Source organism: Platalea leucorodia (genome assembly GCF_965183815.1).
Source record: "Platalea leucorodia genome assembly, chromosome: 5".
In the NCBI taxonomy this organism is placed as follows: Eukaryota; Metazoa; Chordata; class Aves; order Pelecaniformes; family Threskiornithidae; genus Platalea; species Platalea leucorodia.
The window spans coordinates 19,618,047-19,643,845 of record NC_138827.1 but is presented as its reverse complement, the minus strand read 5'-3'; the positions used below and the strand labels follow the sequence as shown (position 1 = coordinate 19,643,845).

Sequence of the window (25,799 nt, the reverse complement as noted above, 5' to 3'; positions counted from 1 at the left end):
ACTTGTTCTGATGGCAAAGATGTTTTTGTAAGGGTAGACAATGCCTTAGACATCAGGAAAAGACATGTCTTTTTAAGTAATTATACCCACTTATTGCAAGCATTTCTCAGTTTAACAGTGAGGACAATTTCATCAGACTTGAGGGACTAGTGTTTCAAAGAGTTATTAGTCATGCTGTAACTACTTAATATGAAACTGTAAATATGATGAAGGCCTCAAAAAGCTGTAAAATTCGCACAGGTAGTCATTTGAAGCAAGTGCGCAAGACTAAAATCTTGCTCTGTCTGTTAAAAACAAACCGTTATTGGAAGCAAGACTTTCGTACCTTCAGCTTGTTTTTATTGTTTGTTGTTGTAACTGCTGTAACATTGTGGCATTTTTTCCTGCTTGTGATGATTTCATCAGAAGAACAGACCCAAAGGCAGTGATGGCCTATGCTTGATGTGACAGCTCTGCATAGCTAGGAGATGAGTAAGGATAAGAAGAGCAGAGTTGTGCTTAAGTGAAACATAATACTTATTTTCACAGCAGACGGTGGAACAGTAAATGCCACGAATTACGTTGTTAAGTGGGCACCTGTGTGACTGGCACTCAGAAAAATGTTGGCATTCGCAGTCATTATAGTTAATGTCGTGCACCGAAACTCTAGGAGCAGTTGATCCGCTAATAGGCTTCCTCGTTCACTTTTGGGGTTTTATCATTGCTTTAATGTAATAATTGTTTATTATTAGCTAAAACGGGATTTAAATTTTCTTCTTGTTTCAATGCTCGAAGTTATAAAATAAATTTAATTTGTATTTTCACGCAGGGAAGATCTTTAGTGTGATCACTTTTTGTGTCTCAGAACAGATTATTACTTGTTTCTAATGTACTGAAAAAATCAGTCGCTTACAGCTGCAGACAAATAAGTATTTCAGTTCCTGCTTTTCAGTGGAACCAATGAGATGAGGTTCTTCATAAGCTAGACCGAGTAGTCAGTTTGTCCAGTAGTGAATATAGTCATATTTACATTATTTTTAACTGTGTAATAATTTTTTTGTACATCATAAAATTGTTTTCAGGCTATTTGAACATTAGAAATATCTCTGTCTAAAGAAGAGAGAGGAGACATTTTAGTTATTACAGCACAGACTAAGCCAGAAAAACCTATTTCAGAACATGACCATACTGAGTTTATTAAAATTGATCAGCTTATTCTTGCATCTAATAATTTGGAATGACACAGTGTATTGCATTACTTCATTATGGCAGATGCTAGAGGGGAAAATTTAAGTTTAAAACACGCAACAATGAAGAGTACAGACTAACAAGAGCACCAGTAAGACTGAACTGGGTGGCCCAATAGATCTTTTCTTTCTATGCCAGTGCCCTGTCTATTATCACATTTTTGTAGCATCCTAGGAATGTGAAGGGGAGAGCAAGGTGGTTTTTTTCTACTTGTTCATGGAGAATGAGAGAATCATTGCTTTTATGGGATGGTAACATGTAAAGAAATGCGAAGAGGGTAAGAGTTTGGCCATGACAGTAAAGAGGAGCCGCCTGTATTGATGAGATGGGGAAGGTTAGGAAAGAAGGCGGCACGGTGAGGAATGGTGTCAGAGCTTTGGGGTGGGAAAGCTCCATCTGCGTCAGCGCTCTGAAGGGATGCTGGGTTGTGTTTGCAAAGATCAGAGAAAACTGTGTATCAGTATTTGAGATGTGACAAGATTAGAGCTCAGTTTTTATTTATGGTCGCTCATAAAAACTTATTTATGGTAGCGCATAAAAATTAGATGCAGTAAAGATGTAATTGCAGAATGAGCCTGTAAGATGCAGTCTGATCTTGATACCATTGGTTTTGCACCTGTGCTGTCTTCCAAATGACAGGCACAGCAATGGGGCTGCCACTGGGTAGGGGGGCAGCTGAGAGATGCTGAGAGGGATGATGTAGGATCTTAGCTGTAGCTCTGTTAAGCTGGAGCCAACAGCCAGGTATCCAAAACGACAGCAGAGATGAAAGGCAATCCTATTTTGAACAGGAGGAGACTGCTTTCCCACAGAGGGATAGAGGTAGCAGTTAAATTTGTTTCAGCAGAGGTACTTACAAAAGGAGCACGCTGTGAATACAGCCTTGGACTCCCCTCTTCTCTTCTCTAGAAAGTTAGGGAATACTATTAGGGAAAGTCCTCTAAATGGCATGCAAAAGGAGAAGAGCAACTGCAGACGGTCATGAAAACAAAAAAACAAACAAAAAAAAAGACAAACATCTCAAGAACAGGAAAGTGCCCAAAATAATTAGACTCTTTGATTAAAGCAATTGTGATGCACTTTAAGGTCCAGGAAAATACACAAATCTGTCTTTTGTTTGTTTATAACAATCATGTGATTGCTTCCAACAAGAATTACTTGTATTTTGATGTCAGAGTAATTCTCCTGATATCATAATAAATTACAGAGGAATGGGCCCAACGTTTTTATAAATTCCATTTTCGTCAGTGGTGGTTTGACATTTTTTATTTTGCTTTTATCAGATTTAGTTACTATTTCTATTTGATATTTTGTATAGTATTTTAATGTACAGTTTAGCTCTTACCTGTTCTTTGATAATCAGTCTCTTGGGTTAAATGTTAGGCAGATTGCAGTTGTCATATCAGGGCTTCTCAAGAGTGTTGCTTGCATAAAAGCTCATAGTTGAACAATTTCCTTTTTAACTTTCTTCTTTTTCAAACTGCAAATTTGTGCTTTCCCTTAAAAATTATGTGTTTGCAACTCCTCTAAGTTTAGGACACTTTTAAGATACATTGAAATACTGAGACCGAGTAATTTAGAAATCCAGGAAATGATTGTGCTACATTTTTACATGTTAAAATGGCTGAAGACATCTTGGGTAGCTTCATCCTAAAAGTGCCTGTGCTGGTCCTCAGCCTAAGCTGAGCAAAGATGCTGCAGGGAGACCACCGTAACTTAGTGCAAAGCGTCAGTGGGGATGTAAATATGTACTCTGGCTCAGTTAGGGCCCCCCTTGCCAAACTTTTAAAGTCAGATGTTACGTCCACATTTTTTTTATGTCTATAGCCTTTCCTGTAGCAAACCATGACACGGTACTGGCTGTGTCAAGACTTGCAGAACAGGTAAACAAGAGGTACTGTTGTGACTCCTGAGAAAACCCACCCTCAAAAGGAGGTTTAGGGACAACAGCACCATCAGTATCACGGGTTGAGTGCAGCAGTTCTGCCCTGTGGCTCAGTCAGCTTCTGCCAGCCAGATCCCTCAGCGTGACTTCTCAGATGATCTATGGAGAGTAGAAAGTTTTTTGAAATGCAGCGTCAACACGTAATATTGAGTAATTGACCTCTGACAGTCTTTTTCTCTGTGAATTTATGACCAATAGCTTTGATCGTTAAAAGAAGTCAGATTACCTCACTAGAACTTCCATCTCTTGGAAAATGACATGGATTGGAGGTGCAGGCCAGTACCCCTGCCGTTCCCACCACACCCGTGTCCCTTCACAAGGGCTGGCAGGCTTCTCCTGCCTTGGCAGGGAGTACTTGGAGTTCTCCTAACACCGTCACAGAAACGCCTGGGGGTACCACCTAATAATACCATTATAACCTCCCGCTTTCCCTCTCCTAATTCATATCAGTAGAAAAATGGGTGCTGTTGTTAATTGATTGCTAATTTTTCATTTGGAATACTTTTGGGGAGAAAGCTACAATGTTGGTGGAGAGTTTTAAGTGAAGAGTTGCCTCAGATACAAAATATTTTGCCTCAGTTATAAAAATTGCAATCAGCGTGCATTGCAGAGATATGGTTTGGGGGTAAACAGTGCTTCAAATTGTTTTTATAGCTAGTGCATTAAAAACACCAAACCCAACACTTTGTTACAGAGGTGCTCTATTCTGTGGAATACCAAAGTAAACTGTAACTGGATTAGTAGCTAAAGGATTACTTCTTTGGCAGAATAATTCTACTTCTGCTGACTAAAGCCAGCTTCAGCAAAAATGCTGTACGAGTACTTTCTCTCTTGAAATCTGCTCTTCCAGTGGGTGAAGGCAGGTTGTCTTGACTCCTTTAAGCAGTGCAGGAAAGAATATTGGAGATGTTTAGGCAAGTAGTGATATAACATACAACACAAAGATGCACTGCAACAGAGACACTGACATTGCACCTTTATGCTCCTCTTCACATCACTCAGCTTTCATAGACTGGGAAGCTGCAGAGAAAATTGTGGGTAACTACACTAGCAACAGTTCTCACTTTCATGTTTTTCATAAAAGCCAAACTGCCCTTTATGGGCTATTAATTTGTGAAATCATTTCTCTCGGGCAAGCCTGTATTTACAGAACCTAACATAAAGACATAATATTGTAGCCTGGGATTTAAAAATGTCACTGCACATGATGCCAGGATAAACAGAACAGAAATTAATTTCAGTTACATCTACCCTGACACTTCCCAAATTATTTTACATTGCCTCTTGGCATTATATTCTTTTCCTATTCACCTACAACAAACCTCTATCTAAGCTAAAGAAATACATGTCATCAAATAAAAATGTTCTTCATAATAATTGGAATAATTAAATATAGCTAGTTCTGTGCCTGGTAGAGATTAAGGGGGATATTTTTTATGCTATGGCAGTGACCACTATAGTTTGCTAGTGGTTTCCTTCTTTATCACTTCTTTATCTGCTCTTCTTTATCTTCTTTATCTATTACTTATCTCAGTTGTAAATTTAGAGGGAGGTGCCTTCGGGGGGCACTGCATCATGGCATGGCTCATGGTAGCACAAATAGCGTGTGCTACTGTAGTACAGCTCCCGGTTAGTGTGTGCGTCCTAGCCCTTCCTCTCCAGCGCTGCACCCAAAGAGTACAGAGACATTACTCCACCTTCTCCCTCCTTTATCTCCCCGAGTTTCTCTTCTTTTGAAGTTGTTTTGACCTTCCACCAAGAAAAGGTCAAGCCAAGATGCAATTGCCCTAAAATAATCTTTACTTGGTATGTTTTCCTAGACTCTTCGGGCAAAGACCTTGTTTTCCATTTCGAGCAATCTGTTTTCTGCAATAAAACACTGAATATGTCTCTCTGTTGCTATAGAAATAATATTGCATGAAATGAGGGAACCAGTGCCCTGCTGTCGACAAATCTAATCTAAGTGTTAGTCTCTAGAGCTTGAATTTCACCACTGGGAAGAGGTATACATAATTCTACAAATTATTTCTGTAACTTATGCATAAATGTCTTTATACTCTGAAACTGTTAGCTAAATTTCCCAAAGTGATAGCATGGAGATTAACATGGTGTAATGTGTTTACGTATATCTTAAAAGAACCTTCCCCCTCGCCTTTTTCCTGCCCCCCTCCCCCGTACATTTTCATATTTATAGCTTGAAATTTCCAGCTCTTTGCATAGGAAGGTGGGGAGTGGCAGGAAATGCAGCTTTCTCAGCCAGGTTCCCTACCCCATGGACAACAAAGTGTGCCAGGTTTATTTAAATTTTTGTTTTTATTTTTTAAAATCCAGTTCTTCCAAGTAACATTAGATGTCATTTGCCCTGTTTTTTTAGGATTAATAAGGATATTTTCCATAACTGGAAGGACAGCCTAAACTGACCACGGTCCTGGTACCTTAACATAGCCCACAAACTGTTCTACTGTCCACTGCTTTCTAGACTACACTGGGTATCATATGCCCAGTATTCCTCAAGTTACTCAAAGATGTTGTTACAATAAATTTCTACCCTGTACAGCAGTTAAACACAAGAGAGTTGTGCATTTTGACTTTATGCACCACATGTCAAATCTCACATCTGTCTTTACATTTAGACATAATTTAGACATGAGTGTGGTTTTTTCCCAGTATTTTTCTAAAGCTGTAGAATTCTAGTAACAGCAATAAGGTAGTACTTAAGCCTGTATCTATAGGGTATGGAAAAGGAATTGAAGTCTTCGCTAATAATAGTTACCAAGGGTCAGTGTTTTTCAACATATGGATCATAAGTATTTTGAAGAAACATGGAGAAAAAAATCTTTGATCTCATACTTACATTACAGGAGCCCCTCTAATACATTTCTATGTATAATACATATGTGTAGTTACAAAAATAGAACATAATTTAAAAATACATGGTGATTGATTTGCATAGACCTGTATGCAAATGTATGTTTGAAAGCTGATTTCAGGGTTCTTGTAAAAATCCCGTTACAACTTCTTCATTAAAAAATGCAGTTATTATTTGTGAAATGGGCCCATGTTAGATACATGTTATGTATTGCAGGACAAAATACAATTTATAAATGTTCAATTTAATTCACCAGTAATAAACATATCAATGGCCTCTGATTAAAGATTGCTCTTTAGAAAACTTAAAAAAACCTCTCTCATCATTAGAATAAAATAACTGTTTTGTTTTTTTTTTTAAAAACCTTTCTAAATTTTTTTCAGTGATTGTAAATTAATCTAGCAATTAGATAAACCTTCCTAGACAAGGACAAATTTCTGACAACCAGAAGAGTAACTGTCTGGGTATGCATATTAATATAAAAACAGAGATGCAGGAAAAACTGGCAAAGTACACAATTACCTTTCTTTGAAATTAATGCCATGTTCATTATTAAAACAGACTCATCATATAACCAAGCCGCCACAAGACACTAATTATATTTTTGCTGTTAAAGTAGTTCTCTTAATGAAAAAAAAACCTTAATTCCTTTGCACAGCCATAAAATATAACCCAGAAGTTGACCTGGTTTTTACCCTTGTGTAAAGCTGTTACACCATCCAAGGTTGCTGCATTTTTTCACCAGATCATCAGTCTATAGATGAAAAGAATCAGCCTGCTAAAGCTTTTGGTGCAAAACACTGACTTATATCACCTACTGCTATGCTATCTGTTGTTTCCTATCCAGAGCCTTGCTTAACGCAAGTTATTGAAAATGGCTAAGTATTTGATAAGGGAGGGAAAGAAGTGGGAGGGAAAGGGTTGACTGGACATACAATACTGCAGGGAAGATGTATTCTAGATCCCTGCATATTAGCATGATCACATCTAATATAGAGTATTACTCTGTGTATTTCCATAAGCAAAAGCTAACAATGAGGGTAGGAAAAGATAGCATAAATATTAAAATGTGTTTATTTTTTTTCTATAGGAACTCAATGGAGAAAGGACCAAGAGCAAGATTTAAAGAAAGTTCTGAAGAACACTGACCAGGACATCCCATTGGTATTTGTCAGTGGAAATCATGATATTGGCAATACTCCAACAAGAGAAACAATAGATACTTATTGCAAGAACTGGGGAGATGACTACTTCAGCTTTTGGGTTGGAGGTGTTTTCTTTCTTGTGCTGAATTCTCAGTTATACTTCGATTCTTCCAAATGCCCCGAGTTAAAGCAAGCCCAGGATGTGTGGCTCAATGAGCAACTGGCTGTCGCTGAAAAACATAAATGCAAGCATATAATAGTATTTCAGCACATCCCTCTGTTTCTGAGAAAACCTGATGAAGACCATGATTATTTCAACTTGGAAAAATCAGTTCGTCAAGAGATAATGGAAAAGTTTCATAAAGCAGGTATTTTCTCAAATTTTCCTATTTTCGAATGTTTCAAATTGTTAATTAATTTATTCAAATTGTTGATTAATTAATGCTGCCAGACAAAATACATTTAACTTAAATGGTATTGTTTTCAAGGAATTTTAGATACTGCTTATAAGCCTCATTGTTCCCCATAGGTCAAAATTATCAACTGAATCTAATCACCTGTAAAAAGTACTAAACAGAATTTAAAACTTGGAGTGAAAAGTAAAAAACTAAAAGTGAAAAACTCTTTAAAATAAATAGTAAGGATTCCATTTTGCAAGTACTGATAGATGTAAGACAACCTGAGTTTTTCCTGTCCAAGGAGCGGAAGATCAGGTATTGCCACAGGAGAAAAATACAGAATTTATGTTTTACATAAAACATGGAAGCAGAATTCAGAATTACCTTGGAGGTTGTTTTCTCCCACACTGAGCCAATTTTAAACCAAGAGTGCAATGTACTCCAGATTTATTCAGTGTTAAAAACAGTCTTGCTCTGCGAAGATCAATCCTTTGCATATCCATTACTAATAGGGGCCATTTCTGGATGAAGGGCAGGTGGAACATGCGCTAAACAAGTATATTGTACCAAATCCCTTAGCTTTGTTTGATGACACTCGAGTGCCACGGAGACAGACACAGTACGCAGCTACTCCTCCATGCTGTTCCCATTGTTTCCTGTTAATTGCCTTCGTGTTCCTGGGGTGTGCTAGTCCCTCAAAATTTCCTGCCAGCCTGTCGTCCCTGCATCGGTGTCATTTTCTCTGTATCTATAAGAGAGCACGTTATTTGGATTACTGAACAATGCAAATTGTTTATGATATTGTTCCTAATTTACCATATAATTGTTAAGCCTGGACTCATCTAAAACCAGCCTAATTTCCAAGCTCTGAATCTCCTACTGTTTCCAATCAGTGGGGCCAAAAGTCACAGCTATCTGAGGGCTCTCCGGGGAACTGATATATTTGCAGATTTACAAGTGGTTTTTTTCCCATAAGGAGACACACTGAGAATACCTCATAATATCTTTTGTAATTTTTGCGCTAGTGCTAATATAGTGGGAAGTATTGCTATTGGAAAGTTGGGCAGCTAAATGACTGCTTACGTGCTGTTGGCTAAAAACACATGCTAGTTCATTGGAGACCTTGTTAGCAGAAGGACGTTGCCATACAGGTGTCTCCCAGTAAATAAGCGTTCATGTGGAAACCAAAGCAGTTCTGTTCTTGAGTTTTCTGTCATCCAGATGGTTTACTAACATTTGGCAACACAGTACTGGGAATATAATTAATCAAGAGGCAAAATAAATTATGCAAAATGTTACCGTTGTAACATTTATCATTGTTACATTGTCATGTTTCTTGGAGGGATATTCCAGACTGATTCTCCGAATGTGTATCCAGAGGCTTAACCAAATGTTGGGTAGGCTTCAAATGATGGGGGAGAGGAAGAGAGAATGGGAAGCCAGCAGTACAAGGCAACTCTATAGAAGAAATTCCCAAACTCGTTTCTGTGCCAACATCGTTTTTACCTTTCCTCCATCATTTCCCATTGTGTCCCTTGTTCCCATCCCTAAAAATCCTCCCAAAATGACGTGTTGTTCGGTTCTTCCATGAATATGTTAAAACATTGATCTTTTGCTTGCTGTTTTATACAATAAATAAATGAGTCAATAGGTAATATTCGCAATCTAATAATCAAACATTTTGCTAATTACATGAATACAGAGAGCAAGCAGCTCAGTGTAACTCAGACTGCTGAGAGAAATTAGCTGAATCAAAAGTTGGCTCAGAGTTTCCTTAGTAACGGGTGCGTTCTGTTTCCATTTTATTATTCAATTGAAGAACAGTCTTTGTAAGACCACAAAATGTTATCAGTGGATTGCAAACAGGCAGTTATCATGGTAGGATAGATGCACAGATATGCAATGACTCCACTTATTTTCTGACTCTCTGCTTTGCCAGAGTAATCAATTTCAGCATATCATTAGACATGAAATTGTTTATCCCCCAGTTCACTTCATATATTCTTGGAGGAGTAAAACACAGAATATTGCTAACGAAATCCCAATCTACTTTGCATTTGGTTCTTTTTTTTTAATTATGACTTGCAGTTTAAGAAGGCTAACCCCTTATGGCACTCTAATTTAGAAATTTGGTATAACTATTTATTCTGGAAGAAGAAAGTAAGTCTGCCTTTTTAATGAGTCCACCAGGCTGCTGCTATTCTTCTACCCCCGACCTGTCACCAGTCCTTCCTTCCTTCTGCTCTCTCGCTCTCTGATTCAGTGTTTCCAACCACTCTGAAGGTTTGTTGTGTAATTATGAAAAATTTCAGTATAACATGCATGTTTTAGGCATTGCTGTGTTTGGCAATGCGATGTTATTAGACGGGCTTCATATTTCAGTTGTTGATAACCCAGGATCAGACCTGGAACTAGCCCAGTTTTCATGTTTATACTTTTTCTAAAAGTGTCAAATACAGATCCATAACTCACCTGGTTAGAGAGAGACAGGAAAGGAAGGACAATCTAGTAACTGAGGTCCTTCCATGAACAGACATTCATATGGGAATGTGTAGGAAATAATCAGATACTTAAAGTATAGTGATATTGTACAGGTGCTTTAAAGTGAGGTATGCAACTTCAGAAAATTATTATTTTAAATTCAGAGCCCAGATCTTCTGTAATTATTCTCTTCTAATCACTTACATATTACATAATGTTTTTGGTTTAAGTATCCATTCATTGCAAGCAGAGAGAAAAGACTCGCTATAGAGGCTACATCTGGTACGAAATACTGAATTACATTTCTCACATTAGAAGTGTCCTTAACAGTTGGGCTAATTAAAGATAAAATCATGTCCTTATGATAAATATTTATAAATTGAAAATCTGGCACTTGTAAATGTGTACTACTACCATGCAATGTTAAACCGTACTTGTAAGCCGCACATCTAAGAAATCCTCCTAGCCCATTTTGTTTTTAAGCGTGTTATAACAAGTATTGTCCTTGAAAAAGTGATTTCAGTGACAGTGAAAATCAACTCCGTTGAGAACGTAGTTTATCATTTAAATGAAAATATATTTCTGAAAGCATATTTGTATAACTTTTGAAAGTTTAGCCTCAGTTGCCAAAGCTCTGTCTCCTCTACATGCAGAAGCTAAGTACAGAAAAAACCTGCGTGCAAGAACTGTGAATGAGCTGACCTGATGTTCTCATCTGTGACATCTGCTGGAGTCAATCGACTCTGCTGCATGAAATGCATATTCAGGTTTTAAGAATTTTATAGTGCTGATGTAAATAGGTTGGCTCATAGCTTTGTAAGGAAAATGAAGAATCCAGGTAGTGGTCTAACCAAAAATCTGGTCTGCATGTCATGTGTCTTTGATAAACATAAGTAATAAATTAGTTTTTAAATTAAGCAGTTTATGTAATAGAAGACGTCTATTTTCTTACATATCTCATTCCAGTATAATTTTCTTAGGATGAAAGATTTTTTTCTATGACCTGAAAAGTATGGGTATTTTTGTTGAGCTATGGACAATCTTTTAAAGACTTTTTATCCTGAGAACCATCACTGACACACTGAAATGACTTACATTACTTAACACAATATAGTAATAAATGTTTCTTAATAGCCATCATGAACTAAAACATTTAAGCAAATGTCTGAACTTGTTTTAAGAGCTCTGTTGAATAAAACCTAAATTAATAGCTGTTTTTTAACCAATGAAGTTGAGAAAAGAATTTTTGGTTCAGAGTGAGATGAAGAGTATAGGTGGTCTATCTGGGCGAGAGGTTTTTCCATCCAAGAGAGAATCACTAGATAATAGATATAAAATATAGAATTCCTTGCAGTCTCCAGCTTCTTTTAATTAAAAAGTTTTAAGTTCATCTAAATGTCTTCAAAGCAATTTTTCAGATGTGGTTAGAAATACTTAATTTGTATATATGGGGAAAAATAACAACTTTATTAAATGGCATATTTTTTCGTTGTATTTGTGATTGTAGGTGCTGTAACTTCTAACACTTGTACTTGCTGAAAGAGTGTGATACCTACATTCTCCTCTTAGAAATGTTATGACAGAAGAGTAGTATTAAAGGAGGAAGCAGCTTTCTGAACATCCACAGCTGAGATATATTTGAGCACAAAATTAAAGCATGGAGTGCTAAAAGCTGTTGTTTCTAAAATTTACCAGACAACATATGCTATGTTTCATTACGTTCTTTGTTGTGTAATCGAAGTTGACGAGGGAGTAATATTTTCTTCTTCCTGCCATTGAGACCTTGATTTTGGCAAAGCCCATACACCAAGTGAGTAATCTCAGTGCTTGCTTATGTGTCGCTTTGTCAGTATTTAAGATAATTTAGATTTAAATACTCTCAACTTAAGTGATTTAGATCACCCTCTTTCAACCTTGAAATTATGCACTCATGGTACAGGTAGAGTGACCAAATTTGATATCTTCTATGTCACTGTGTAAGAACAGTGGTTTTTATGACCAGGTATGATTATGTAATCTGGCATAGACATTATACATAGACATATGACACATAGACTTTTTTTTCCGAAATTCAGCAGCAAGTACAAAATACATTTATTTTGTATAGTCTGTAATGACATTAAGTAATATTTCTTCTTAGATAAATTTTTGAAATCTGTTTTCTCTGCTGGGCTGTAGTTTTGGTTGATAAAAACTGCTTTTTGATCCTTAGAGCACACGGCAAGCCAGGATTCTTTGGGGTTTGGGTCAGGTCTATGAGAAGGCTTCACTTTCAAATGGAAAAAGTAGCAAAACCAGGAAATAAATTCCACTGAAAGGTCACATGAGGCATTTGCAAAAATTAAGTTGAAGCACAGAGTGACTTTCTACAGACAGCACTTCTAAAGGCTTTTTTAGACCAGCACTCTAATTAGATCTGGAATCACCCTCTAGCTGTGCCGGTTGTTTCTCCTCTGATTGTGTAGGAAAAACAAGTGAGACTAAGATCCTTTTCTGTATAGCTCTATTCAGTGTTGTCCTATATAAAAATACTTTTGACATAGATTACTTTGCAAGCTAATATCTTGTCTCCCACTTACACAGACCCACTGACCACCAGTTGCATCAAGCTCTGGATTCTTTAGTCTACAAAGCAAATTTAAGGAAGAGTTTTCCTGCAAGTTTGAAGGATCATGTTTGCAAACAGTACATGGGATATTTTTATTAAGATGCGTATTGTGCTATGCACTGTAAATTCTAATTATTCAGTTCTATTTTATTCACTGATGAAGAATGTAGGATAACACAGAACTTCTAAAGAGCTACATAAAATTAGTCTATAATGTTTAAGGTTGACTGAAGAGGATATGAAATGGAGGGTGATGATCCCTGACACTCACCAGTGGGACTATTTCCTTCTACTGGAGCTCTGTTGATGGGAAATGTTTTTTTGGATAACAGGGTCTGAGAACCGCCTGAGCACTGAACAGTTCTGTTAACAGTGCTGTGACTGATGCTTTCACATCTTTGTTTGCTGCTCTAACACCTGCTTGGCAGATGGGGTGATGTGAGCACTCTCAAATGAGATAAAATCAATTCAATTCCACACAAGAGGTTTTGTTTACAAAGACTACTAAATATTATCATTCGCTTTGTAGCGCTAGAGTCTTGGAAAAATGATGTACAGTACCTGCCTAGGGGAGAAAAAAGGTACAGCAAAAAATGCCTATGGTTAATGTGTGCTCTTGTAGGGAAGCTGAAAGAACATCATTTTGGAGCACAAAATTGTTCTGAGAACAGGTATTACTGTTGAACCGACCACGTTGTTCGGCACTTAAAAAAGCAGCTGTATGCTGCAAGTGAAAGGAAGAAAGAAAAGCCAGTTTGTGCCTCGTACTCCAGGGGAAGTGCTCCAGATCAATTTATCCTTGTGACTTAAATGGTTGTATTTGCCAGAAACATTGCCTTTTAAAAAGTATGTATCTACACATACATGTGTGTGGGTGTACACACACACACGCGTCTCTTGTAGTAGCATCTTCCTGTGCCTGGGTACTAGTTATTTTATTCTCCTGCCTATGAAAGCTCTGAAAGGGTACTAGAGTGTTGATAACATTCAGGTTTTTCACTCAGTACAATTTCATCTCTTTACAGAACTGCTTCTCCACCTATTTGCTTCCATTTTGGCTCTACTCTTCCTCTCTAGCTCCTGCAGTTTTGGGGACAAGTATATATAGGATCAGCTTTTGCTAGTATATCCTCTTTCTTCAGTCCTTGATTGAGCAAGAGGTTTGGCCGGTGAAGCAGTGATTTTTAGACAGGCATAATTCTATTTCAAACCTGATTTTATCATTAAACTTGAATAGCTTACATAAAAGCAGAGTAACTAGACCAGAATGACAATCCCTGTAGCCCAGTGTCCTGCTTGTCCTACTAGCCAAACCCTTGCAAAGAGCACAAGACAGCAAAGGGCGTAATGGTATTTCTACCAAGTACTCTTCCTATCTCCAGCAGTTTTTCTTTCAGGGACTTACTGTATCATATTAATGTTATCAATACAGTGCAATTTAGTGATTCTTTTGTAGATTTGTTCAGTTGATTTTTGAAAACTCTCAGCTTTCACAATGGTCTGCAGGAGGGAGTTTCATGTTTCACAGGTATGTGAAGAAATGCCTCCTTTTGTTTGCTTTGAACTTCACCTGTAGTCTGTATTGAGAGCCATAAATCTGTAAATGAAAGGCAATGAACATTCATTCATGTCTGCAGTTACTGTAAAAAATAGTTCATTAATCAGCACTTAAAGTGTGATAAATTTCATTGCTTGGTCAGAAACACTTTTTTTCCCAAAATTCTCTACAGAGTGCATGGGAGGAGAAGCAAGGTCTGTACTGTACCCATTACATATTTATTATGTCATTCATATTGCACTAATTTAGCCTTCTCGTTCTCTTACAGTCTCATTTGCTTTTGCTGAGAAAAGCATTTATTTAATTGAAGGCTCAGTCTAAATAAAGCATGCTACTGATTGCCTATGCTGATTATTCCGGGCAGTCTCTTCCTAATTTGGAAAATTTGCTTGCTTTTCTTTGGCTTATTTTTATATTGGTAATTTTCTTCCTATATTTTTGCACTGTCCATAGTGCTGGGTTGAGCAGTTTGATTTCCAACTGAGGCTAGACCAGTTGCATTTTGGACACAGCAAACCTGCCTCAAAATGGTTTTTGTACCTTAGGAACTAGAGTTGGAAAACAGCTTCTTCTGAATTCAGGGTTTTTTGGAAGCAAGCCATGGAAGTGAGTGTAATTATAGAAATTGGAGTCAGACACCCCTGGAATTTAAACTAGTTCCAGTCTGAATTCCAGCCCAGTATCATCTGATTGTGTGAGAAAAATTGTTTTCTAGGTGCATGTTTCTTTATGAAATTATTTTTAATATTTCAAGATAAATGTGGGTGCATTATTTTCCATCCTGTTTTAACCTATTTGGATTTCTGTAATCATTGCAACTAGATTTCCTTTGAGATTGGGGCTCAGTCTCTATTTCTTGAATTAAACTAGCAAACATCAAAGTTCTCAAGAAGTTAGGAAAACAGATGTATTTCACAAAATCTTACTTCAGATCTCATTAATATTGTCATGTACAATGTTCCACTGCAGTTCTTTTATTCTTATAAGCTGTTGAACTCTGCCACCCTAAGAGCTCAGACTACCACAAGCTGGAGACTTATGACAACATTCACAACTTGGTAGAGGAAGTCTTGCCAGTAAAAAGCAAGTCTCTCCTTCACATTGTTATTGAAATACCGCTCTGTGGGAAGACATTTGGTGCTTATGACAATACTTTAACAGTGTAAGCTTTCTGAGTGATCTTCCAAAGGGCACACTTGATTTTATTTATTGTTTTTTTTAAACCAGGGTCTTTGAAGAGCCCATGCATCCTGTGCATGCTGACTGTCACCTCTGGCAGGCTCAGGTGTCAGATTATCCTGAATGCCCCTACACAGACATGGTCTTGATTGCCTAGGGGTGATTTCTCCCACGGGGAGAGGGACATGGCCAACCCCCTCGCTCATACATGAAACTGCTCTCTCCCCTCAGTCCTGCCTTAATGCGGACGGACAGAAGGCCAGCCATTGTATTTCTAATAATAATGTTTATGTGATAAAAGAAAAGAACACAGAGAAAAAGGGGAAAAAAATACAAAGTTTTAAAAATCACATTGCAGTTCAGTAGCATAGTGTTATGGAATGTACCTGTTGTCTGTTTAATAAAGCAAAAAGATGACTTGGCCAGCATTTCACTTTTAAAATAGAGACATTTTATAATGACTTAACTACTCCTTGAACAGAAACGCTGGTCAAAACAGTGATTAAAAAAGATGTTGTTGTCTGTTGGTCCACATAGAGAAAGCAAGCCATAGTCCCATTTCTTTCCTCCCCTAAATGGAGTTGAAAACATGCCCAGTCTTCCACATCCTTGCATTTTCCTATGCTACAGAATACAACAGCAGTAGAGTACTAAGGGAGAAAAGCCTGGGAATTATGGGACTGCAACTGCACAATAAGCTAAGAATGGTATGTAATCACTCTCAGGGGAATTATCCTAACAGCTAAATGCCTTTGTTCTCTTACAGTGCAATTATGTCAAAATCATGCTGACCCTTTTCCCTGGTGCCACAGAACAGTTGTTTAGAAGGGTTTCTCTGAGTGATAAACTATAATTTGTGGGAAGAAGATGCTGCACTTCTAAAATTCTGTAAAATAACCTTAGCTTCTCCTGCTAACAGACAAACTGCCTTCTGCATGATATTCAGTATGTAGTTTCTTTTCATGTAATGAACTATTCTCATCTGATTCTTGTCAGAAGTGAAATCAACAGCATGCTGACAACACTGGGGTAGCTAAAGTTTCCTTTCAAATTTTTTTCAGTATCAGCAGGCCTGAAAGAGGTGGTGAATATTTCATATAGGACTCAGTTTCTTTCAGAACATTATTCTGCTTTGAGTTGTTTGGGAACTCAGAAGTGCTGTAAGATGGTCATCATTACAAAGAATAATCTCTTCTAAATCAGAGCTACTGCAGTCTGCGAGGATGTGATGGTTATACACATGCAGTTGCTCCTGAGCCTGGTTGGCCTGATCATCCCTTTCTGTACCAGTCTTTTCCATGAAGCATCCAAAGCAAATCTCAGATACTTGTTTAGATCTCTTTCACTATTACGACAGTGAGTCAGTTTAACAGTACCCATTACATCATCTCTGTAAGAAAAGCCCTTTTTAATACAGTGTGCTGTTTTGGTTCACAAAGCTTGAAGAGAGAACCAAGAGAAAAAGAGAAAATAGGAAATGCCAGTAAAAATTGTCCATCTTACCAGAGCTGTTAAACTGAGAAAGATGCAAATCAAAAAGAGCTTGCTGAAGCTCTTGTGATGACTACTTATTTGGTGACCTGGCTTTAGAAAGCAGACACTGGAAATAAGGGGGGGGGGGGGGGTAGGAAGTCTTCAGAGGTGTTTTTTAATTTTCCGTTGAGAAATGTCTGCAATAAAAACCACGAGCAAAATGTTCGTACCATGTTTTTGACTTGGCAAAAGGTATCAAAATTAAAACATGAATTTTGTTTGAAATTTTTTAAAAAGTGAATTGTGCTTGAAATGTTCTGCCTATGAATGAACGTACAGATAGCATCAAAGGTAGCATGGTGAATTACATGAGCTATTAGTTACCCTCCTTAGCACTTACCTCTTGCCTTGCCAAAGCCACTGTGTAGCCTTGCAATCTGAAGTGACATCATGTACTGTGTGAATTAGCATAAAAACAAAGTATTTAACGGTTGGACTCGATGATCTTAAGGGTCTTTTCCAACCTTAACGATTCTATGATTCTATGATTCTATTTATTAACTTGTTTCATGGTCAAGCTAGTGAAGAGTCTAAGGCTTATCAACATATGTAAGTATTACATCTCTTCAGATGAGTCTTGAACAATTCATGTTTGGGTTGGTTGTTAAGTCATGAATTATTTACGCTAAATAGGTTGCTTTGGGCTCACAGAATTTGTACCATAATAGGTATTTCATTATTCAGAAGGAATGCATTATTCTACAGGGAAAGAGAGTTATGATCAGATCTTTGGAAACAGTAAATCTTTTTGTCTTTCAGATTCAGCTTTGTCAGATCAGAACTAAAAAGGACTTTTTGTGCTTGATCAGAAAATGATGGTAAATTGCATGCTGGCAGGAGGACATCTTTGTTTTACTAAAATCAGAATCAATTCCTGTATTTAAACCTTTTTTTACAAAGACACTGATTTTTTTTTTTGCAGATTGATTGATTCTGAAAGCTCACGTTTGGTGTGCAGGCATGAAGCTCATTGGTTTTAGGTGTTTTCATGACCCAAGTACAGTTTTAGAACAGACAGAGCAAGACCTGGTGTCCAACACTGGATGGTGCCCATCCTGAGTCTCTGGCTTCCAGTCCTGTTCTGATCGAAAATGAATTTGGCAGTTCAGGCCTTTTTTCCCTAGCAGATACTCGGTAACTGTTGTATTGTTATGCAGTCTGACATCAGAGTCAGTGTGTGTGGTTTGTTTTGGTTTGTTTGGGGTTTTTTTGGTTTGGGTTGTTGTTTTTTTAATAGTAACTATCTGCACAGATTTTTACTTTATTCTGATTTTAATCCCTTTTTTTTCTTTTAATGAATAATCCATTAGGTATGAATAGTGTCTTGCAGTAATGGATCCTGCTTTTTTTGGTTAATGGATACTGTGAAACCTCCAGTCACATTTAAATTCAAATCACTATGTATTTCATAAAAAATGAAGTAATGAATGCTTGTGAAGGTGCCATCCTTTGGACATTTATTTAAACAGTAGGTTTTTTAGTGTTTCATAACAGCTTTTATATCAAAGCTTTTCCCAACTGCTATTTCAGAAACCAGGGATTAAAAACAAATCACTGCTCTATTTTTTTCTTTTTTCTTTTTTTTTTTTTTTTGGTAGTGGCAAGGGACTGTACCTTTTTGTGTATAGCTGGATGCATTTAGCTGACCTGAGGATGCTTTAAAGTGGGCTATAAACATGAGGCCTGCCAGGACACCCTTCTTTTTTCACAGAGTTCAGAAAAGAAAAAGGGGAGTGGGGAGGGCTTGCTAGCAACTTGACAGAATTACTTCAGAAAAACGTCTGAAATTAATAAATTAAATTTGAGTGCATACATCTCTAAGATTCTTTTTATGTTTAAGATCAAAAGCAAGAGCAAAGTAAATTGCCTGCTTGTCATCTTAGTATTATTGCATTGACTGGTGCAGATTTCCTTCTTACGCTGACTAACAAAAGTGAGTGGAATACAGTTGAGTGAACAAAAAAGTGCTATTGAAGAAAGAACAACATCAGTTAGACTTCTATTAATACACAGCAGTGACCTGTTTGTTTCTTTGTTCAAGATGTAACATATTGTAACACAACAATAACAAGAATTAATACTAGCACTGGAAATAGAGAGTACCTGAAAACTGAAGCCTGGGCAAAATTTTCACTGGGAGGTATCTAAAGCAGGTACTAAATTCCAGCAGAGGCTGATGCCGAGCAGATAGATCCACAAGGGCATTTCAGCACTGAACAACCATCTCGGTTGTTAGGATCTGAATGACATACATATGCTAAAAGGGGAAATTTGGATGAACAGTACCCATAAACACCAGCTTGTTTAGGCAGAATCTGCCTCCTATAGCCAACAGGAGATAAAAGAGGTTTTAAATTACATCCTCTCTGGTGTCAGGTATCATATTTGCACTGCTTACAAATCACTCTTAGTTCTATACCAAAATACCTTCTTGAGTGTAGGCAGTTAGCAGACATTAAACGTAATTGTAGTGAAGTTGCAGTATTTACTTAAGAAGAAAAAAGCTGCATGATTCATGGGCCAAACTTTTTACCTGGTGTCTGTCTTCTGTCTAGGATGAGTTTCTCAAAATCTTCCCTTGAATTCTCAGAAAAAGGGAGATTTTAGTTTTTCTTATAGCATAATTAAAATTGCTTTATTACTTTTGTATCCTCTGTCCTAATTACACTGAAACTGTGTGTCGGGGTTTGCTTTACATATATGATGACACGAAGTCTTGGCTTCTGTTCCTCTTTTAATTCAAAAGGTTAAATTCTCTGGATGGTGGGAAGATGCTACTTTAGGAACACGGATGCTTCCAGTAAAAAGACATCACTTATTTCCCTTACTAAAAGTGTGTCACATGGGTTTACACCTTACTATGGTTTTATGATTGTTACTTTTTCCTAATTTTTTCATAGACAAAAGTAGTTTTGCTTACCTGCAGAGAAAGTGGAAAATATTGAAAAGAACTTGTTACTGTAGTAGCACTGTCACTTACTGGAAGCTGGTACGGGTATTTTACAGATCTTTATTACATTACAGGCAGCTCTAAGCTGAAAGCAAGTTGGTAACATTAAGCTTAGTGTGTCTTAAGTCCTCCCCACAAATGCCTTACCTCAGAGGCTGCAGTAAGCAGCCTCATCTACTCAGCACCTTCTCCTAGCCCATCAGGGCTTGCTCTTTTATGGACAATGCCACAAGGCAAGATGGGTTCCACTTTAACGAGTAGGATGTCATGCGTAAAGTTCCCATAATGTTCAGTTTTGCTCTCTATATTAAGAAGGAAGAGAAGAGAATGCCCAGCCACACCATAAGGATGGGCACGTTCTGCCTGTCACTGCAGAAAGACTGGGGGGATGGAGGAGGCAAGTGCAGCCTCATGGTTTGGATAGGTGTGCATATAATGAGAAAGAAAGAAACAGTTCTGCTGCTTGAATTGCTTAAGTATGTTACATTAGACAGTCTCTATAATAAGCTGCAACATGGTAGGAGTTGAGAAATGACTGCTCACTCTCAAACTGACTGCAGCATCGGTTGTAAAACATCTTTATATTATGATTTTAAGGACCCAAATAACATCTAGAAAGTACAGAATCTCTGCAAGAGCCTGTTATACAGGGCTTTTATATTCCACCATCGCCTTTTGAGGTATTCTGATTGGGTTTCTCCCAAGATTTAAAAAAAAAAAAAAACAACCCTGAACTGTTTTGCTAGGTTCCTGCAGCTGAGTCAGAGCAAGCTCTGAAAGTTATTATGCTGACTTACAGGTGTAACTCATACACCAGATAGATGAGCAAGGTACACTGAGAAAGAGAATTAGTACTGATAAACTAAAATATGATAACAGACAAGTTCTAGCTGACAATGACCATATACCACTATTCAATGTAGAGGTAACTTCATTCTCTGTTTTCCACCTTAAGTCATTTGCTATTTGAGAAGGGTTTGGATTTTGAAATATGAAAACCCATGTAGCTTTTACCAGGCACACAGCAGAATAATTTATATTTTGCTTTCCAAGCTCCTTAATTTTTAACTATACTTTGAGCCTAGTTTATATATTTTATATCAGTCTTCAAATCACTCACTCCCACAAAAGCAAAGGATTGATGTAGCCAACTGTCTTACGACAGGTTCACCTACTTTCCTTTTAATTTAATCACTGTGAGAGAGGTCTAACTCTACTACAGGAGAAAGGGTGGAAGGTTTTTCTGGCTAGAGAAATAAGGATTTCCTTGTGAAGTTATAGTGTGTTCCTAATCACAGCTCTCTGCCTTTAAATTGCCTCTACTCTTTTCCACAATTTCTGCTATCTGAAGGCAAAATCAGTTGTTGCTAGCCTTTTTTTTTTTAAATGTCATTTAAGGTTATAGTATCTCACAAATCACCCATTCTCTGGCCTACCAGTTGAACAGGACTAAGCATGTGTTACCTTTTGTGTTAAGCATGGAATGGCAGATTGCTGGAATATATGAAAAATAACAAATGAAGTTTGGTGGTGTCATCACAGTGTCCATCCCCGTGTATCTTTATAGGCTTGCTTATTATTCTGGTATAAACAGTGGTTGGAAAGGTCATTATCAGTGCTGCATATTTAAGGATAGCTTTTAGCCTGGGGTGGTGAGCAAGAGCCTCGCTGTGTGCAGAGGAAAGGAGTGCCATCGGGGAGCACCTCACACGGCCCACAATAGCTGGCACTTGTCCCCACGTGTGCTAAGCTTCACTCTTCTCTGCTGTCCTCTTCAGGACATGTTTAGACCTTTGCTTGTTAGTTTGTTTTTCAATATAAACACAAATTATGTTCAGCAAGGTACAGCATCTATAGAATAATGCCTGCAAAATATTTTTCTATTATAGCACAGCAGTTTTTAGCCAACATAGCAAACTAATAGGAAAGATTCAGTTTCATAAAGTAGCCAATTATTTTGATAACCTGCTGGCTGTCTAGTCATAGTTGTCAGGGAATACTTTTTATTATTTTTTTGAGTCACTCAGTATTAATATATTTTCAGGTGCTTTATGTAGAACCATGAAAGTGTCATTATGATTAAGGAGCACACAACCTATTGTATTTCAATAGAGAAATTACACCTAAATCCTTTAGGTGGGTTTGAAAATTTTTGAATTGTCATTCATAGTATTGTAAACCAACACCAGATCTAAACACTTTCTGAAACAAAATATAAAATTAATCACGTTTTGCACTTGATGATAAACAAACAACAAAATTCCCAGTATTTTCAGCCATCTGGTCCAGTAATTTTTCTGTTTCACAACAGTATAAAACATCATTAGATGCAGCTTCAGGAAGCTGTAATAGTCTGAAATCCAAGGATCTTAGACTGAGCATGCCAAAAATTAATCCCAAAACCTGTTTATAGAATTAGCTATTTATACCAACTCCACATTTTCATTCAAAATAAAATATGCACCATCTTAAATTAGCAAGAAAGCTGATGAATGATTTTTTGCCAAACCACGAATGCTGTTGACTGTGATGCTCAGCTGTATCTATCAACAGTGCATAGAATGGCTAAATGGTGAAAGATGCTGGCATAACCTGGCAATGAAATGCTTGTCTATGATAGCATGTTCTCTCGTAGGAAGAAGCTAAGTTCTCAACTCTGTTGTTAATGGGTTTACTAACTTTGACATGAAAGATAAGTACTTAGCATCAAAGTGACTTTTTCTTTACTTTTTTGACTCATGAGACTAAACCAGGTTTCATTATTTTGTAGTAATAAAAACATTTGATTAACATTTATAAAACATCAAATGGGGAGGGGAAGATAATCTATTTGGTAGCATGAATTTGACCTGTAAAGACAATCAGAAAGGCACTCAGAGTAGTGAATACAGCTTCTACTAATTTCTTTGTTTATTTTTGCAAGGCAGAAGAAACAAAAAGTAGGAATTACTAGTTTGGAGATGAGGATGACACAATTTCATTTAATTTGAAACTGTTTCAAAGTTTCTGCAAAAATCCCATAGCTACTGAGGAGTGTGGCAGGAAAGCAGACCTGGCATATGGATCATCTCTAGAAGCTGGTCAAAATCAGATAGCATTTGCAAACTTAATTAATTTTTTCTTAAATTATCATATTCTGAGAGAAGGGGAAGAATGGTTGGACTTGTTTAAACATTCATTTGGCTAATCAGTTAGACAATGATTCAACCAAGGATGTCAAAGTACATTATAAAGCCTTAAATATGAAGTATGTTTGTCCTCTTTACCTGCTGCTGCTTGTCATTTAGCTTTTCTTCTACTCCTGACCAAGCTTGGATGATAACTTGCATGCGACCTACCCAGAAATTTTTAATATAGCATATTGTTGTCTCCTGCAACAGATCAAATGTATTTCTTTCTTTTCAAGTTTATAATGGAGTGCTTTTTTACCCCAATACAGTCCAAAATATAAATAGTCCATTTTAAAAAAAGAAAGAAACAGAACAGCCTTAAGTCATTAAAAATACAGAGGAAATCAGCATAAACCTGCCTTGTTTGTACCCCATAATAGGTAACTGTTAATTCATGTCATTATGAAGCCTGACTCCTCTTGCGGGTTGTCAACCTTTCCTTTTTTGGTTGCTCTCATCTTTCTTCCCCTCTTAGTGTAACTCACAACCTCTTCTGCTTATTAGGTTTCTTTGATGTACCTGGCTTTATTCCATCTGTGATAACCCCCGATGTCTTTGAGAAAAGATTATAAATTATCTTCTCATTTACTTTTTTATTTGTTTGTCTTTGCTTTTTTTTCTTTTTTTTTTTAAGGTCACTGGTCTTGGGTAAACAGGTTTAAGTTCTCCTTAGTGAATTTTCTGCATGTTAATTGACAAATACGGCTCCACAGTCCTTGGTTTTCAACTCATGTTTCGGTAGCATCATTCTTTAGGCAGTTATCAATTACTGAAAATTTTTTTCTCATTTTAATCAGCTACCTCTAGAGTGTTCCTTCTTTCTAGCCAAAGGAGGAGCAAGATGACAAACACACCTTGCAGTAAGCATAAAGAAGTCGGAGTCCAGTAACCCAAAACAGAGCTAGTGGAGCAGAATAAAGTTTTTACTAATTACTTATTATTTATTACTATTAGAATTATTTATTGATGTTTACTAATTATTTGTTTAAAATGCAAGTTCAGGTAAATGATTTACTTTTAATTTTATGCTTTATGAACCATTGAAGAATGAAAGTAAACATGACACCTGTAGCTGTACTTGCTACAGAACTCTCTCTGCAAGCCCATCAGCTGTGTAAGCCTCAGCGTATAACCTCAGCAGTATCTTTTACTGTAAACACATTTTATACATAAACTGCAACTGCTAACTAAATACATAAGTCTCTTTTTTTCTTTTTTTTGAACAGGAATTAAAGCTGTATTTTCTGGACATTACCATAGGAATGCTGGAGGGTCCTACAGAGGACTGGAAATGGTGGTTTCATCAGCAATAGGATGTCAGCTGGGAGAAGATACGCATGGGCTTCGAGTGGTTGTTGTCACAGATGAAAAGATTGTTCATAGATACTACAGTTTAGATGTACTGAGCAGCCAAGGCATAGAGAAAGAGCTGCTAGACATGCTTGCTAAGCAAAATTAGGCTATGTCAAATGATGTGATTTTTTGCCTTATTAGACAAATAGAAACCATTTCAGAAAGTTTCCCCAAGCTGAAGAACAGCTGAAGCCCCAGAACAGCTCTCAATTTATTATCCTAAATAACAAGAAAGCAATTTAAGAGTGCCTTACTGTAATATTATACAATATGAAATGTTGAAAACCCTAAAAAGTATACTTTCTTCACTGGAGTAAGTCTTTAAAAGTAAACGATACAAAAAGAAATTTACACGCTGCAATCCAGCTATTTTTTTTTTTAGGAAGTATTTCTGATTTGTTTACTTTAATTAAAAAAAAATAAAGTCTTCATGTAATTAATACATACCTGTTTTTACTTTTTAAGTATTTAGTTGAACACATTATAATCCGTGCCACGGGTTATCTAAAATACAGATAGCACAGCTTTTGCACCTGAAGAGAGAAGAACACAAACAATACTGGCTGAAAAAGTAATGCATTCTATCCATTTTTATGTATGCTCACATACAACATCCTTTCCTAGAGGATATTACAGATATTTAAATATGGTGAGAGAGATTAAATGCTGTGCTGAAGAGTCAGTTTCATTACATTTTAGTCACAACAGTTTATCTAGGAGGCTCCTTCAAGCTTGATTTGGGGGGTCCTGAAGTTCTAAAATTGCCTCTGTAGCATTTCCTTGCACCAGTGAAACAGCTGTACCTGCAGATGGGCAGGACCAAATGTGGACTACTGTCCCATGGCAATAACCTAAGCATAGGTAATGTTTGATTCAGGAAGAAAAAAACCATTTTGTTTTCATTCTCCGCCTGGTTTTGCTTAGTTGAACGTTTTCACAGTCTCATTTTTCAAGGGAACACCTGGGAAAGGAGAACTAAAATCTAAGGCTAGATTACTCTCAAATGGCAAATTCATTGGAAGTTAATTTCCAATTTCATTGGAAGTTAAGCACCCATTAGTTCAGACACTAGTTTTAAAAATCTTAGATTATCTTGCTTAGATTATCTTTTAAGCCACTGACTACTTTTAAGATTTGGTCTTATATAGCTGGGTGCTATTTAGTAGTCACAGCTCATTAACACTTTCAAGAATGAGATGATGCTGTTTTATGTTTTGCAGAGGGAAGAATAGTCTCTCTCTGACTTAAAAGGTTTAAGTCAGTTTAAATCATAAGGCTGAAGAAGTTCAGCAGGGGAACTTGAGATAATCTGAGCATGGAATATTCTCTCTGCTCCAGCACAGTATTGTAAAGCTGAATGGAGGAAAAACTTAAACAGTTTTT

General features: G+C 37.0%; 1 protein-coding gene across 1 annotated transcript in view; it reads left to right on the top strand.

Annotated features, from left to right (window-relative positions):
- Positions 1-24,660, top strand: part of CPPED1 (calcineurin like phosphoesterase domain containing 1) — a gene marked incomplete at its 5' end in the record, with an annotated part of 49,848 nt that extends 25,188 nt beyond the window's left edge. Inside the window, 2 exons of the mRNA XM_082311850.1 lie at positions 7,132-7,554; positions 24,290-24,660. Coding sequence (XP_082167976.1) covers positions 7,132-7,554; positions 24,290-24,522 — 656 coding nt within the window. The 3' untranslated portion in view covers positions 24,523-24,660. The remainder of the gene's footprint in view (positions 1-7,131; positions 7,555-24,289) is intronic.
- Between the last annotated feature and the right edge of the window lie 1,139 nt (positions 24,661-25,799).